This window comes from Aplysia californica, unplaced genomic scaffold, assembly GCF_000002075.1.
Source record: "Aplysia californica isolate F4 #8 unplaced genomic scaffold, AplCal3.0 scaffold00117, whole genome shotgun sequence".
Lineage (NCBI taxonomy): Eukaryota > Metazoa > Mollusca > Gastropoda > Aplysiida > Aplysiidae > Aplysia > Aplysia californica.
Genome location: NW_004797387.1, coordinates 93,557 through 111,832, shown reverse-complemented (window position 1 = coordinate 111,832; position 18,276 = coordinate 93,557). Strand labels below are relative to the sequence as shown.

The 18,276-nt window shown below is 39.1% G+C and overlaps 1 protein-coding gene across 1 annotated transcript in view; it reads right to left on the bottom strand.

Annotated features, from left to right (window-relative positions):
* Positions 1-2,172: 2,172 nt before the first annotated feature.
* The window catches only part of LOC101858098, a gene marked incomplete at its 5' end in the record, with an annotated part of 48,655 nt that continues 32,551 nt past the window's right edge, over positions 2,173-18,276 (bottom strand). The window contains 2 exon segments of the mRNA XM_035969109.1: positions 2,173-15,254; positions 15,850-15,933. Coding sequence (XP_035825002.1) covers positions 14,812-15,254; positions 15,850-15,933 — 527 coding nt within the window.

Here is an 18,276-nt window from a genome sequence, read left to right as displayed (position 1 = left end):
CCGTTCACTACAAAGTGACGCTTTCCAAAAGTGCTCGTGGGATTTAGATTTATTTAATAAAATTTTTTATTAGATTGTTTTGAAACAAAAAAGCTACCTTCAATTATTTGTTATGTACCAATTTCATTATTAAATGAATGTGTTTTTGATGTCAAAAAAAAAATCACGTATGAGAGACAAAAATGAGGCTGGATCCATTATCCTGGATGTATGTTCTAACAAAACTCTCCGACTTGCACATACCAAACCTACAACATTGCATACAACCATGATTTGAGGGAAGAATTTCCACCAAGACTGGCCAAGCGAGAAAATTTGAGTCTCTTAATTCTAATGGTCTAATTACACCAACTTGAAGTGTTTGCCTTCACAAATTGATTTAGACCGAAAGGTCAGTATTGATGGTCTGGGTTTTTCAGGACTGAATTGTCAGTTATAAAGGTTTGGTTAGGGACAGATTTCCTTGTGCTCTACTGTGCAAGAGGTTAGACATGTTTGGGAGTTGGTTTGAGATAGAGTTGGGTTAAGAAAGTTGTGAATGGGATGGGGGTTTTTTTTGGAGGGGGGGGAGGTCAATTGAAGCCCAAATATTGGTCGGGGGGTATGAGAATGACAAGTTGATGAGAAGAGTAAGGTGTACGGTTTTCACAAGTTGATGAGAAGAGTAAGGTTTACGGTTTTCAAAAGTTGAGGGGAAGAGCAGTATGTTGGGTTTGTGGTAAGAAAACAATTTGATGGAAGAGCAAAGTGTAGGTTTTGTGGTATGACAAGTTTAGGTGAAGACTAAAGTGTAGGGTTGGCAGTTTGATAAGTTGAGGGAAAGAGTAAAGTGTAGGGTTTGTAATTTGGATCACAAGGAAACTCTCCTGTCGGCCAGGCTGTCAGTGTTGTGGAAATTCTTCCTATCCTGCTCGAAATCCTACTTCCACCTCCCCGTGGTGAGCAGGGGTTACAGACACTGGCCGCTGATGGGGGCAGTTCTTGCTGCTGGTCGTGGTCAGTGGTGTCTGGCAAACGGAAGAGGTAACACAAGAACAGCAAACTCTGCTTATGTGACATTGATGTGCCCTCCCCCCTTTCTATTTATTTTATTTTATTTTTAATTGAAGATCATAATAAAACATCTGACTGAAAAGGCCATATATTTCATTTGTTTTGTTCCTGTCCCTTACTAAGTTACTTCTTTGTGTTGTGTTTGTTTGAAGTGGTTCTTTGATCCAGATGATGTTCCATGGTTGCTTGGTGCTCTGGTGTGGTTTGCTGCTACTTTTCTATCGAGCATCTGTGGTCCTGTCTGTCCTCCTTTTTTTTTGAGTTTGTTACTCTCTTATAACACCTCTAATCTTGGTTATTTATATTATGACTTTATTGTGTTGCAAGTGTCATAAAACTCTTACTAAAACATGATGTCGTTCTTAAGGAATCCCATCATTGTTTTCTAGACCTGCCTCTGCTAAGACTCGAACCCTGGTCATGTGCACTCGAGTATGTTGTTGTTGTCGTTGTTTTCAAATCCCTTTAACTGCGAGCATTTCGCTCTTGGCAGCGCAATGCCTCTCTCAAGTAACCACCTTGTCATCTGTTCAACGCCAGAGTAGAGCAGGCTTTGTAAGTATGTGGGTGTGTGTAGGAGCCTGCGTCGAAGAACTGCCAGGTTTGGGCAGTGAAGGAGAAGATGTTCAACGGTCTCCTTGTGGTAGTCGCAGTGTCTGCGTGCACTCGAGTAAAACACATGTACCTCCCCAACAGCAGGAGAATAACTACAGTTTTGTTTTCTTAATGCCTGAGCCCCAGCATGTTGGATGCTCTTCTGGAGTCGTCTTCTTCTTGGCATTGTAATTATAATGCGCACTTTGCATCACAATCAAAACAGCCTTTATTTTGCCAACTTGCCAGCATGAACAATTTCATTTAGTTCATGTAGGCCTACTCTCAAAACAGGAAACAAGATAGAATCATGTCAACCCTTGAGAGCAAAATTGTTCCAAGTAACTACAAATTTTTTAAATATGAAACAATGAAAATAAAACTATGATTAAACTAGGTAATACTAGTACTAGTAATTTAACAACTACAAGTATCTAATGGAAATGTTACCAAATTTGGTTTTCATGGGTTAACGCAATACACACACAAAACGCAATACAAATAAAAAATCCACAAAACTTCACATAAAGGAACTTTTTTTAATGAACAACCATTTTAAAACTCTTGATAAGTACTCTCTAATAAGGTCACAGTATGGAATGATGAAATGCGGGTACAATAAATGAGGAATAATACCATCTGGAACTGAATATGTTGAGGTTTTTCATAAAGAGTTTGAAGCAAGAAAGAGAGGGTAGTTTAGAAGGACATAAAGGTAGAATTGTCCGAGTGGTGGAATGATTTCTTATCTCTGTACACAAACAACATAGCCAGCGGAGGAACAAGGAACAACCGCTGGTTCATAGATTTGATTTGGTCAAGTATATTTGTCATATGTATGTACAAGCAAAAAGCTCACAGTTCTGCGCCCCTTAGAGTTTGTGCCTTTTACAAGGTCTATAGTAATAGTACCAGCATCTACGTTATACAGAAAGACTAGTCCAGGTACCACTTTTTGACTTCAGCATGATAGTTCTATTTTCTGTTCTATGTTCTGACGAAGAGAAATTTTCTGTTCTATGTTCTGACGAAGAGAAATTTTCTGTTCTATGTTCTGACGAAAAGAGAGAAGTGTTCCAGTAACATACTGGGACGTGGAGGGCTACTAGCAAGACAAATACTACTACTAGAATTATAGAAAGCATTTTTAGAGCGCAAATTCCCACTCAACAGCAAGCTTTGTGTGCTTCACAATCTATACTAGTATTACTCCAGCAGACTTGATAGCACTCTACTAAAACAATCTCAACTTCTTGGGAAGCATACATCAAATTTAGGAACACAATCAGCAGCCCTGACCAGCGGACAACATGAGGACACAATCTGTATGGTTGTCTAGCAGCTGACATAGCCCCTTTGTCTCATCTGCCTCACAATACTGGAACCATTTGTAAAAATGCTCCCTCTGATCAATAACCCACAAACAAAAACAAACCATTCTCTTGCATCTCCCCATATACTGTCTTCACAGAAAAAATTTGACTTGGGAAAAAAATGTATATATATATATAACATAATATGTTTACATTAACACACGAAAATTCATCTAAAGTTATTTATATACTAAATTGAGAACTGGTTATTTCAGTTTCTGGTGATCTACAGTCGAAAATATGTCAGACGGCCACCCATTGTCGAGGAGAAAAATTGTCTTACTAGACAGCTGGATGTCTTACACAGTGTTATAATGCAAAAAATATGCAAGGGAGGAAATGGGTAGGCCTAGTGGCTGTCTGTACAGGTGATTGTCTATTACAGGTGGCCGTTTGAGCAGGTTCGACAGTGCCTGGTCTGGTGCTACTTAATTTTTCCTGGACTATCAATAACATTTATTTCAGAGCTCATGAATGACATGCATGTATAGACTACAGAACATGACAGGCATGCCAGAAAAAAAAAAATCCCTTTATAAATGATGGAACGTTTAAACAGAAAACAAATTACAGTGTAAGCTGCTGTCTTTCAGGACTGGATCTAAAACTAAAAAAAACCCATCACCCACCGCGTCCCTCCAGATCACTTGTCACTAGATCAAATGGAAAGGAATTTGCCCTGAGGAGATCAACTCTTCACTACTACTACTGTAAATATCCTATGAATAGCAACGTTCTACAGCAGCATTTTTAGAAATTATTAATTTTATTGATTAATCCTGCACAAAAATTGGAGACAAACTAAAATGTTAAGAGGCATCAAAGAAAACGGGAGACATGTTCCATCTATTGTGAAGCAGACTGACAAGCACAGCTACTGCTATGATATAATATTATCCTTTATTTCCACACATGAGTCCTGTCACCTTCTCTGACAATGTGAATCACACGATGACCATGGTGAAACTTCCCCCTCTCAAAGATTAACTCTCTCATCATGAAATCCGGCATATTTTGATTAGGTAAAGAGTTCACTGACACAATAACGAATAACTGTCAGTTAGTGCAGGAGAAAGGTAAAACAGACAGGACACAGAAACAGAGGGAAGTTGGCCCAACCAGTGGCAACCTCCAACCACCCACTAGATATCAGGCTGACCCAATGTCAAATCAAGGAGAAGGGCATAAACTACATGTCCTGATGCTTCACTCATATCTTTCTGAAAGTAGTTTTCCATGCGAAAATGACACACAGAAAAAACTGGCCTCATCCACTGCCATTTTTAGTTTTTCTATTCTTATTTTCTCAAACAAGCTGAAGCTCCAAGCACAAAATAACAGAATCCTATCATGAGCATTAACATAATATAAATGTGACAAGATTTGTTTTTATTTGCTTCACTGTAAGTGTAAAGAACACAAATGTTCATATTTGAGCAGAACCTGCCAAAATGTCAAGAACTTGGTACCGGGTAGAGTTTTGCGAACAAATTCTGGCCAAATCCGGGAAGGCCAAAGACTCCGGGGGTTCTAGATGAGAGTCCTCACCAAGAGAATCAGTTGACAAATCAGTAGTAATACTAACAATACACTACCTCGGAATTACAAACGTCAATCTGCTCCGTACATATAGTTTTGATAAATTTGATATCTAAAATGTTAAGTTTCACAACATGTCAAGCTTTTACGAACGCATTTCTTAGAATATATTGGTAACGAATCCAAATAATCTTGCGATTTTGATAGACGAGGCAGGACATTTGGTTTCTGACCTCATGGTCTTAGTAACTCAAAATGGCCAAAAAATGTCAGACAGGAATTTGTAATTCTGAGGCAGCGACCAGTAATAACAATAAACTGTTCTAATGATGACCAACTCTTGAGATTCTAGACTAATAGGGCTCTCAGTGTCAGCCTTTTCACTAAAAGTGGACTAACAAAGTTCTATCTGCTGAGTACCTTGATCTAGTTTTGAGAAATTTAATGTAAAGAATTGTGAGTTTCACATGTTTTTGCGCATGCAATTCTTTGAATATCTTAATAACTACTTTGTATAATCTTATGGTTTTGATAGAGCAGATAAAACATTTGGTTTCTGACCTCAAGATCTTAGTAACTCAAAACGACCAAAAAAGTCGGACAGAACCTTGTAAATCAAAGGTAGTGACTACTCCAGTAGTACTAGGGCTCTCTGTGTCTGTCTCTTCACAAACAACCTCACATGCATTAAGAGTGTGTTTGGACTCATCAGCACTCTTCTCTTCAACAGTGCATTTATTGAGCTATATACTACACCTTCAGGACTACCTTACACTTTTCTCCGCACACTTTCAAAAACTGACTGAAATTTACAATAGTATAGTATATAGTACATAATATTTGCGTGGTTACATATATATATATAATTCACAATTCATATAATATTTTCTTCTCAAATCAAAGATCAAGATACATTCAAGATGAAAACAAAGAAAAGTACAAATGAAATGTTCTAGATTAAATGAAATCAAAATCCATGTACAAAATGCATTGCGCTGACCCATTTCACTTGCATGGGACAAAATGAGGTAGCCACAGGAACCCAAACGGAAAAAAAAATAAATCCAAACTTCGACTTGCTCTGTCATTATGTGAAGAAAACAAAGCAAAACCAAAAAACAACAACAAACAAAATTCAAAACGACCAAAACAAAGCAGCACACTCCACAGTTGAGCCTGAACACAGACAAGAACCGTACCAGACAAAAAAAACCTTGAGGGAAAAAAAAACCCCAACGTGAATGTTGCTGGACAACAGCACGACGCAAACATCAGAAATATAGCCATTATGTACAAGATTGGTACCAGGAAAAAGCAAACATGAATGGGGTGGGTAGGGATGGGGGGGGGGGGGGGGGGAAACCTCCCATCTCTATGATGAACTTACATCCGTTCATTATACAGAAATACAGGGGGTGGGGAGGGAGGTGTTATAATTATACTGTATCAATATCATCATTGCCATGGCGAGTAGAAAAAAAAATTGGACATGTTTATGATGCACATTCAGGAAGAAAGACAAGAGACATAGCTTTTTAATTTAAAAAATTCTAATTCTTTCTTTTTCAAAATAATGACCACCAGAAAGAGCACATATTTTGAGAATTTTGTTTCTGACACAACTCGCTCTGCTCTGTGGGAACCAGTATTAATGAGTGTTGAGTGTGTGGAAACTTTTGGCCATCAGGAAGTGAGGATATCTGGGTCATGCCCTTGAGCTCATTCAGAAACAATGTTGTGTGCATTATATCCCCTGATTACCATCAAATTTTATGCTAGAGAAGTCTAACTCAAACCCCTGATTATCATCACAATTTATGGTAGAGAAGTCTTAACTCGAACCCCTGATTATCATCACAATTTATGGTAGAGAAATCTAACTTGGAGCACACAGTGGAGTCCGTTTGAACTGAAATCTGAGAGACTCCGACTTCCTTTGGTTTAGAGAGGTTTGCTTAATAAACAGTGATCATTGATCCGATTGTCAACAGCATTGAGTTAGGAATGCCATGCTCGCAGCAAATTTCACTTTCTGAACATTTTTCTCACCTACCCAATTTAACAACAGCAATTTGAGAAGCAGTCTGTTCGCATTTTGCTTTCTCGACATTGTCAGCGTGCTTTGTCAGCTTTAGAAAAAGTCATAAGAGTAGATGAGCACACTCAACTGTGCTCTGTGCTAGTCGAGATGTGAGCAAGCCCAGTGCCAGTGACATAATGGAACACACTCATGCCGTCCTGTGCTCATGTGCAGGGCCTCTGGAAATTATAAGTATTAGTATGTAGGCCTAAACAACTTTGCAGAGACAATAGGTCATGGCTAACAGAAAGTCACACGACAGACGTACTTCCTTGCTTCACAAGGCCTGTACATAGTGTGCAGGTCCACAGATGTGAATGTGGTTCATCATAATTAATGTAGGCAAGCAATATACTGGTGATGCCTCTCTCTCGTTTTCAATCAACACACAAGTGCTCTTGTTTCTCTTTCTCCTATTTTACTATCTTGAAGCGTGTAAGACTCAAAAATTTGTGTTACTTGAAGGCTGCCGGTACTTGTGAAGAATTAGTTGACATAACCCTCGAAATTCTTTTTGGGTTAGAAATGGGAGCTCTGCAAATTATCCCCCAAAAATTTGGGATCTTATTTTCTTTTGGTATACCGCTCTTTTCAGATTAATCATGTTCGGTTTGAGTGGACTTCACTACATATAAGAGTCCTCTTTCAGTCTCTGGACAGGACAGATGGTGGTCAATATGAACAATACTGTTGGTAAGTATCAACTTCTTAAAAAGATACAAAAAAAAAGTTGATGAAGCCATTTTGATTTGTCGCCATTGTGAGAAGAAAACTTTGATAGAGCTTTTGTTAGACTATTGCACCAGCAGTGCCCGGAGTTACATTACATTTTTTGACAAACAGAGACGACATAGAGACAGGTGACACTTAGAAAGGCAAGCTAGAGGATTTCTCTCTATGCTAGATATGGTATTATTTCGGTTTTGTTTTGATTTTCTTCCTCCCCTTCAAAGAGCCTGTTGCCAGGAAGCAGGTTTTTTTTCCTTACTATCACCAACTATCTCTACATGATACGGTATACATAAATAGACGCAAATTTTCAGACTAAAAGTTTCAGTAGGAGAAGTGAAAACAATCAGCACAAACAATATATTAAAGAGAGAGAATGGTAACAAATCATTATGGCTGAAGCTGGATCTACACCAAGGAGAAAAAAGAAATTGTTCATAGGAAAAGTTTGAACACTCCTCTCTATACTTCTACACAACACTATAAGACACTTCTACACGTACAACTCAACTAACATACACCTCTACACATACAACTTAAGCATTAACCACCATAACTTCTCTGCATTCTCATCACCACAGCTGAAGCAAATATCACATCAAGACAAAGCTCAATGAACTCAGAAATTTGTCCAAATATACAATCTGTGCTTATATTTATACACACATGGAAATACTGTTAGAACCGGGGTGTCATTATTTAGTAAATGTTGATTAGATCTTAGACAAATGAACCAATAATGCTCCCTCTATACGCACGAAACACAGGAGAATTTCCTGATGGGAAATTGAGAATAAACAAACATCATCAACATGATCATCATTAGCAGCAGCAGCAGTGGGTATGTTCAGGGCGAACTATAAAGAGATAGAAAATATCAGAATATAATAATATTATAATAGTAATAGAATCTCTTTCAACATTAGATCAACTCTAAGATAAATTGTAGGCCTCAGCCCTATTTTTACATGGGGGGAGAGAGATGCTTGGACTGTTGATTATCACAAGAAACCTCAGCTTGATGAACTCGTTGCTACACAAGAAGTTTCAAGAACATTCCACACCTGACACCCAGTGCCCATTGGGGGATCCCTTCTCAGACACAAACCGATCGCCCAACTCCCAGCCTTGTTTTTGAAGGTCAGAGTCAGCTTCATTTGGTTTGTGCCACAATGGTCGCTTTTCGCCCTCAATCTACCTAGCCCTGTCGACCAAACCTAACAGAACCAGACTGATCGTGCCAGTGGGCACTGAGTATTAGGCTAAACAAGTAAGAACAAGGTGGAGACAAACCCATATATTTCAACAGGTGATAGATAATGAGGGAGGACAACCTCAGTAAACACTAACAAGAGTAAACAATCCTACGCTTCAACAAGCAAACCCCCCCCCCCCCAAAAAAAAAAAAACAAGGTGAGAGGTAACTCTTAGTGAGGGAGGACTTTAAAACTACTTTTTTAAAAAAAAGGAGGAGTTTAGAAGACAGCTTTGCCTTGTTCTCAAAGGACGAAGGTCACTCGTCAGTCGGTTCTCACACACACATACACACACATGATACACACAAGAACTGGATGATTGATTTTAAGCTCCAACTTAATGAAAATAAAACCCGAGATTCTTTTATATGTAACAAAAGAAAAGTCAAATCATCTATGTCTATTGACGTAGATCACATCAGCACTTGAAAAACAAAAACTGTATTTTTAGGGATAGGGGAAAAATTATGGAGTGTATGAGTTGTTTCTAAATTGTCAATGGAACATCAATTCAATTTTTATTTATGCGCTACTTTATTTTGCAAACTGTAGAATTGGGCAAATCTCTTTCAATGAATGCTCACTAACCTACCTAGAATTGTGTGCAGACAGAAGTAGGCTATATATAAAAGAATTATCTACTTTATTATTATTACTATTACATACACACACAATAGTAAACTCTTTTGTAATTTATCCGATTTGATACACATACAGTCAACACAAACTGTAACAAACAACATTCCTCATTGCAGCCGTTACTTTGTCCACAGTAACTGTACTGTCTCTTCAAGAATTTTGTCCACAGTAACTGTACTGTCTCTTCAATAACTGTACTGTCTCTTCAATAACTTTGTCCACAGTAACTGTACTGTCTCTTCAAGAACTCTGTCCACAGTAACTGTACTGTCTCTTCAATAACTTAGTCCACAATAACTGTACTGTCTCTTCAATAACTTTGTCCACAGTAACTGCACTGTCTCTTCAAGAATTTTGTCCACAGTAACTGTACTGTCTCTTCAATAACTGTACTGTCTCTTCAAGAACTTTGTCCACAGTAACTGTACTGTCTCTTCAAGAACTTTGTCCACAGTAACTGTACTGTCTCTTCAAGAACTTTGTCCACAGTAACTGTACTGTCTCTTCAAGAACTTTGTCCACAATAATAACTTTCTCCTCAGAACTTTGTCCCAGAGAGTCAAGTAACAAGGTACTCAGACTGCCAAACACTAACTAGAAGGATGAGTGGAGAAAAAGACACAAAAAGTCCAAGGCTAGTCCGGTCTGTAACCAGGTCAACACTGGGTTGTTAAGTAGCACATCTACCATCACAGGCTGCGCTGTCAAACCAAAAAACTCAACAAATTGTACAAACACCAGAACCAGAACAAGACCGCTCCAACAGCCGCCTGTCCCAAGACAATCCCACTGTACCCACGCCCATTTCCCACTCTAGACAGGCAATTGAATACAGTATGTGACGCTATGTCCAATATTCACCCATTTCATTTTGCTCTGTAACTGAGCAGTAGGTTATTTCAGGCAATCTGAATATAATTAATCTAATTCATTTTGCTTTGTTGTAATACTCTCCTCCATCCCCCCCCATAACTTTTTCTTTGTATTTCCCTGTCCACAATGTCCACCTGACTCAGACAACTACTCCTCTTCTCCTCAACAACGGGTGGCTGTCTTGGACAATTTTGACTGTATTACATGATATTCAGACCCGTTCCCAAGTTCTACGTTCAATCTCTGTTGAGGATAGGCCTCTCCCCTCTTGAACTTCAGTCTTGTTATAAATTGTTCCTGTTGCAGTGATCTGACTGGACCCTTCATTTGAAAGAATTTGAGTAAAGAGAATCACAGTAACAAGATGACGGCCATTTACTGTAGGGGGGAATGCAATATAGACAGACAGAAACAAGGGGGGGGGGGGGGGGGGAGAAGAGAAAAGAATAAGAAGTAGGACCAACTAGTGGCTTTCTTTTAACACCTGGGATTCCAAATTTCTTTCTCAAAATCAAAAGCAATCATCACAGAGTGGAACTGAAAACCCATCCACAGTGAACTTTGTACAGATAAATGAAGGAATAACATTTAATTTGAATTTTTAAAATACATGATAGAGGCCCTATATAATATAAAGAATAGCTTTGATTCTGAGTTGCTGGTGGAAAGACCAATCACAAATCTGACAGAAAGGGAGAGGGAGACCCTGCTTCTTTCAGTCCTAGTATTAAAATTAAAGGGTTGAAACTTCATATATATTTCATTCACATGATTGCAAATCCCTTTTATCAAGGAACTTTAGCATTTCATAAAGATATTTATCTACTCCACTGATGCCCACCCTGGTAAACACTTCACCTCTATGGAAATGGAGATCCGTTAATGTTGTACTTTTATATATTGGGGACAGCATCCTTATCCGAAGAGCTAAAATTATACAGGCCATCTGAATACATCCAATATTCAACCATTTCATTTTGTTTTGTAACACAACAGTAGGTTATATATAGTTAATCTGAATACAGTATGTGACGGTATGTCCAATATTTGACCATTTCATTTTGCTTCATAATACAAGAGTAGGTTTACAGGCAATCTGAATATAATTCATCTATTTCATTTTCATTTTGCTTTATAACACAACAGCAGGTTGAACAAATTTTAAATAATATCATACACATGAAAGTATATGTACACATCTATAGATAGATAATAGAAGAAAATTTGATTTTGGTGTTCACAACCTAGGAATACCACAGCAGAAGTAAGCATATAAAATAATTTTTTCTATTACCAATACAATATATTGTACAAACACAAATGTGGACAATGATTGCGCTGTATCACTCCTTGCTGGCTCAATTACCCCAACATGCACCGTCTCAAAGAACAGCTTTGTCAACAATAATAAGTGTATTGTTGCTAAAAAGTTACCGGTACCTCCCTTCACAAACCATTCACACCAACATGATCTGGTTTCAAAATGTCTGAAAATGTTGTTGAAAGGTGTTGAACACGACAATTTGAATAATTAATTTTTCTGCTCATCTAGTTAAGACTACGACTTGGCCATCAGATTCAGATAAATCTCATGTGTTTCTTTCTTGTTAATACTACACCAAAGTAAAAAAAAAAAATTGTCTACACTACAGGCATGGTTAAGAAGAAAGAGCTTTGTGTTAATTTCAATCTCAAGTGTCTGATGAGATGAAGAGGGAGTTTATGAGTAACAGTTGGCTTCACAAAAATCTAGATAAATGAATAAAACATACAATTTCATTACAATACAGAACACTCTCCAACACAGACTGCCATTACATGTGTATATGATTAAACACTAAATATCTAAGCCACATGTCTGTTCCGTCCATCCGTCTGACTGTTCTATTTTCCATCTGAGAGTCTGTACAATGCAGAGTTTTAATACACATAACAGCCAAGCACGCATAGATCTGAACATAGAGCGAAGATTTCCGTGTCCACCAGATTTCATTATGTCTGTGCTAAACTGTACATGGGCACTCCTCCATCACAGAGATTTATGTTCTGCTCTGTTGTGTAATCAGACCATACACATACATACACACACAATTTTTAAAAAATCACTAACACTCACAAGCACAAAAAATACACGAAGAGCATGCATACATGTGTATACAACTCCCCCCCCCAAACAAAACACTTTCATGGACCAGTAATCTTGTTGATCCACAGAAACCTTTGACTGATGTGGAATGCCTTATAAACACACGCACACACACACACACGTACGCACACACACATACACACGTACGCACACACATACAATTTGTACAAGAGAAATACATTTTATCCAACACTATCTGCAATATAATGGCCTAATCATGAGGAATGTGAAGAAGAGAGAAACAGTGGTGAAAAAAACCCTCCACTGACAACAAACAAACACAAATCGGACCAAATGGCCGCAGGAACGCATAAGAGGATACAATTAAGTAGAAAAAGCAGAAGTTGATTATATGGTCCCCTGAAGACATCCACATACACATAAAGACAAAATGTTGTAATACAGTATGTCTGCGTGAGGCACCTTGATGAAATCAGGTACTCGTCAAAATTAATTGAAATCGAAGAAATCGACATCTTTTTCCGTCTGTTGGGCGACCTTTTTCGAATGTTTTGTTTTGAGCTCGACTCCTTTTATGCCTATTTAAAAACACATTCCTGCATGCGTTTTACTGGAAAAAACCCCAACAACATTGACCAAAGGTACCAAAAATATTGGCACTTTCCAAGGACACTATAGCTTTGCAAGTCACCAAACTTTGGAGGCAATTTTCTCGACAATTTTACCTGTGATACTAGGAAATCCCCCAGCTTCAATTGTACCTATCTTGACTTTTATTGACAATAGATGGGTTTTTTCATTTAAAAAAAAGAAAGGCAAATGTGCAGCCTTTCAGATAAAACCAATAATTTCATATGACGTAAAATTGACGAGTGCCTGATTCCCTCGTGTTGTGACACATACATTTAATCCGTCAAAAGTAAAAGAAAAAAATATGACACGTACAGAAATAAATCAAATCAAACAGACACATTGTACAATATGAAGAAAATATTCTGTGCAGGTTCTGCAAAAAGTAAAGAAAATTTCCTGAAAGCACCTCACTTCCTGTGAGTGTGAGTAGTGAACGATGAACACAAAACCCAGGACTCTGTCCCACTACATTTGTGTGAGCAAGGCTTGGTCCACGGGGAAAAAAAAATCACTTCAGTCATCAGGAATGGAACAAAATATAATACAATATATTATACGATATACATCTTTTTTTGAGCCAGTGCAAAGCATACAAGATGCTAACCGAGACAAAGTGTCAAGGTCACCCGTTGTCCGTGTGAAATCTACACTCCACATGATGTCACCACACAGCCGTGGCACTGACATCTAGCTCAGGGTCAAGGCCACCTCACATCCCGCCTTGTCCCGCCATAAACTTGCCAATTCCACCACTTATTACCACAGTCTTGAACACTTTTGTGTTTTGTGTTATTATGTCTTCTCCATCTTGCTGCCCAACAAAACTTTTGTTTTGTCGTTCGTCCAGCCACAATGGTTGGACCTAAAGGAGTGTTCTTCTCCACATAACAGAGATGCCAACAGGCTGTAAAAAAAAAAGTCCTGAACTGTTCAGACGTCATGGAAACTCACGCATCGGGACTCCAGATTTACGGATCACATTGTCTGACATTCCACTAAAACATCCTGTACCAAGACTTTGCAGCGATCAGTCTGAAATCAGGAAAAATCAGGACAATTTCATAAATCCAGATTAACCGAGAAAATCGGCACCTCACACATACGTACGCCCCATCTATAGAAGGTGGGCTACAAGGACAATAGTCCTAAGTGCCTAATAGTCCTAAGTGCCTGCCACCATGTCCAAACATGCAGTGATCACAACTGTCATCTCTCAGAAAGAGCTCCTCTCCACCTAGCTATACAACCATTGACGTACGATCAAACCTGCTCTGACGGACACCTGTCCGAGACAATGACCACATGTTTGACATTATAAGTACTTTATTCCTCGACACTGGATGGCTGTCTGGGACAATTTCGGCTGTTCCTACGGTCACAAGGAATGATGTTCTGACATATCTACCTGATGTGTTACCACCACACCCAGCATTTCTTCGTCAAATCCGCAGAATATCTCAGCATTTCATCTTATCAGATCAATATCTTAATATTTCTCATTTTCTCCAAAAGGAATCACGTTTCTCCAGCTGCAAAGAACAACATCTTCATGTCTATCATATCCACATCATATACAACAGCCACTCTTTGCGGCTTCCAACATTAGGAAAAAAATTAACTTCGCGTGTCCTGTCATATTATATCCACGAATGCGTGTGTGATCATCCTCAATGTTTCTGCTGCTTTAAAAAAAAAGGAATAACATCCTAGTCTCAACTGTATCAGCATGCAAGACAACAGAGAGATATTGTACCATCCTCATTTGAACATCATATTCGATAACGCCAAACCAGATCACACCGAATCACACCAAGTTGGATCATAAAAAGCAGAATCCCACTGAACCGGATTAAACCAAACTGAACACACTGAACTGGAACATACTGAACCAGAGTTCCGGATCACATGGAACCGGCAGAAAACAAAAGAAGCGAATCAGACAGCCATGGGTTCACCGACCTCCCCTGCTGCTCCATTACTGGCGCTTCTCTTCACGTCTGAGGCACTGATCAGCCCTAGAGCACTCCCCTCCTCTCCCATGGCCGTCACACGGCGCTGCTGCTGCTCATCATCCTCCTCCTCCAGTTCCTCCGCATCCAGCATATGATGATGATGATGAAGATGCAGATGGTGATGATGATCCTCGTCCAGATCCTCGTCGTTGGCTTTTGAGTCGTGCAGGAAGTTCTTGTCGGGACTGCCGCAGCACAGACTAGCTTGGTGCTCCTCCAGGTTGCGTGGGGTCACGAACCCCTCCCCACAGCGCTCGCACACGTTCTGGGAGCGCAGCACGTGCACCTGGGACTTCATGTGCCGGTTCAGATCCGACTGTGTCACGCCTTTGTAATTACAGATACGGCAGCAGAACTCGCGGACACCTGGGGAAAATTTTGTTATTGTTGCTGTTATCGATCCAGGGGGGAAATTGAACAAAAAGTATATTATTATTTCTATGAAGTATTTTCCAGACAGACAATAGACCATCAATGTTTGAGAAAAGAGAAGCAGGTCGACACTGTTACAGTCATTTAGCGCAGGGAAAAAAGTACCACAGGTAGACAGACAGAGACAACAGAGGTGAAGACATCCACACATAGACATTCAAGGAACACCAACACTGTACATATGACATCCTAATGTACTAACAAATAGACAAAAATCTTCGGAACACTTTAGTTTGGGGGGAAAGAAGTCTCTCATTAAGAGTAAAGAAAAGGCAAAATAAAAAGATAGAAACTACAGAGGGAAGAGAATTTAAGAAAGATCATATCAACTCAACAAACACACAGACACAACTCACACAACAAACTGAGTAAAAAAGAAACACATAGACATGATAACAGCCACTAAGTACAACTAGGTACTGAGCAGATAGAACTTTATAATTCCGAGGAAACGATATGTAATCAAACAAACGACTCCAGGCATCCTATTCTGTGACTCCCTGCCCAAGTCATGACACCACCGACTCACCTTCATGCCTCAGTTTGTGAACCTTGAGCTGGCTGTTGGTACGGGCGTAGTAGTCACAGTACTTGCATTTGTACGGCCGGATGTCTGGGGGGGGGGGGTGGAAACAAACAAAAAACACATGATTACACATGATAGATGGAGTCCATCACAGTATTCACAGCAATCTTGTACCATAAACACCATTGAGTTCTCAAAGATTTCTACACCACTCTTTTCGACAACCATACATAGGAAAAGGATTACAGACATCCACCACAACACAATCATCTCAATCCACCAAGAAATTTTGGGCCACAAGTTCTTTTCTCTCCTTTTTTTTTCTTCACTTTTCTCATTTCCCTTTAGGCAAAGAATCAGGAATCATCAACATTTGGAGTCTGGACCAGTATTGGTCAAAAATGAAATGTGAACACAAGGAAGGTGGAACAGTCAGAATATAAGTCAGTAATATATCATGTTTTTATGTGTGATTAAAAAAAAACCCAAAATAAATTATGCAGTCATGTAGGGGAAGAAAGAGGCAGGACCATGTGGGAAAACTTTAAATAAACAAATCAATAGGGTGCATCTCTGCTCCTGTGCAAAACTTTAAAAAAACACAAAAAAGTTAAGTCATCTTGCGAAGAACTACCCAAAAAAGGCAAAATCATAGAAATTGACGGAGACAATGATAACAACAGTAGTGACAAGAGTGGTTTACCAACTTTATCAAAACACAGTCAGGCATCTCCAATCTTATGAGATCAGATTACCTAACAATTTCACAATGACCCAAATTACATCAAGAGAGACTGGTTTTGTTGTAATGTGATTCCCTCTTTTTTATATATTTTTTTTATTGATTGCTGAATCGGAGACAAACAAAGGAAATTTAGGACAGTTGGTAAACTATCAGATGAAAAGATCATGCTCTTTGCTCCACCACATTTTAACACCACAGACCATGCAAGTGGGAAAAAACACAACAAAGAACAGAAAAAGGAAAGCCTAGTAAGAAAACCACCAACCTAACACAATACATTTCCTTACAAATGACAAAACAAACATAACACACACACACACACACCACACACACACACACACACGCACACATGATTAAGTTACTGACAAAAAAATCCCTTAACAAAATGTCATTATATGACCTGTACATTTGCCAGTAACCTTCCAACCTCTTTTTGTTGCATCAGCGTTGTTGTAGTGGAGCGACTACTTGACTTTTGATCATGCATAGTGTTTGATTCTATGTAAAAGCCACGAGAAGACAACATTTTTTCTCACTCCACCATTAGGGCTCAGACATGAAACAGGGCAAGAAACATCAAACACAGAAGTGTACCGAAAGTGGGAGGAGGGGAGAAACAAAGGCATCAACAGACAAGTCAAAGTGCAGGGTCAGCACTCAACACCTGGGTACAGCAAACAAAACCCCTACATACAAATTCTCAGGGTAAAAAATGTCTATGAGAGAGAGAGAGAGAGAGAGAGAGAGAGAGAGAGAGAGGGGGGGTGGATTGGGGAGAGGGTTTCAAAAGTTTATACATACAGTTGCTCTACAGAGAAAAAGTCAGACCACTGGCGGGCTAAGTCGACGGTAAAGTCAAAGTTGAGTGCCTCTCCATAGGTGTCTCGGTATAACTTGGGCATATCCTTGACCCACACACCACCGGAATTCAGCATCTGGAGGAAAAAAGGCAAAGTTTGGGAAGAGTTCCACAGAGGGCCGGTACTTACCGTGACAAGGTCAACTGAGCAAACCATACAAGAGTCAGGGTTAGGGCTTGGGCTAGGGTTAGGGTTATACTTAAGGTTAGGGTCAGAGTATACCCTGCATGAAATATCCTCTCTCTTGTGTATTGTTGGTCGGCCGGCCCTGTGCTGAACTACTTTCCACAGTTCAAATGTCGTCGGCAAAATTGTTGAAAAGCATCATCATTGCCTTTCTCACCCTGTGTCACTAGTGTCAGGGTATAGGCTACGAACAAACACTTTTTGAAATGTACTATAAGCTCAAAAAGCTACATTTTACAGGAGATAGAAAACAGTTTCATTCTTGTAACTAATCTAGATCTAGATTATATATCTTTCTTGCTTTTTAAAATACATTTAAAATTTGAAATTTCCCAAAATTAGTATTCTTCGAATTCATTGTAGTAATACGACAGTAGATGACGGGGAGAAACTGCTATGTTTGTTTTTTTTAATCAAGATTTGGGCTGGCAGACCAGAAGCAAAGTAGGCGCAAGAATCATCTCTTAAAAAGCAGGCTGTTGCTAAAAAACGAAAACAATCGACCACTCCAATATTTATTCTTCTCTCTCTCTCTCTCTCTCTCTCTCTCTCTCTCTCTCTCTCTCTCTCTATCTATCTATCTATCTATCTATCTATCTATTTCTCTCTCTTTCCTCCCTCCCCTCTCTCTCTCTCTCT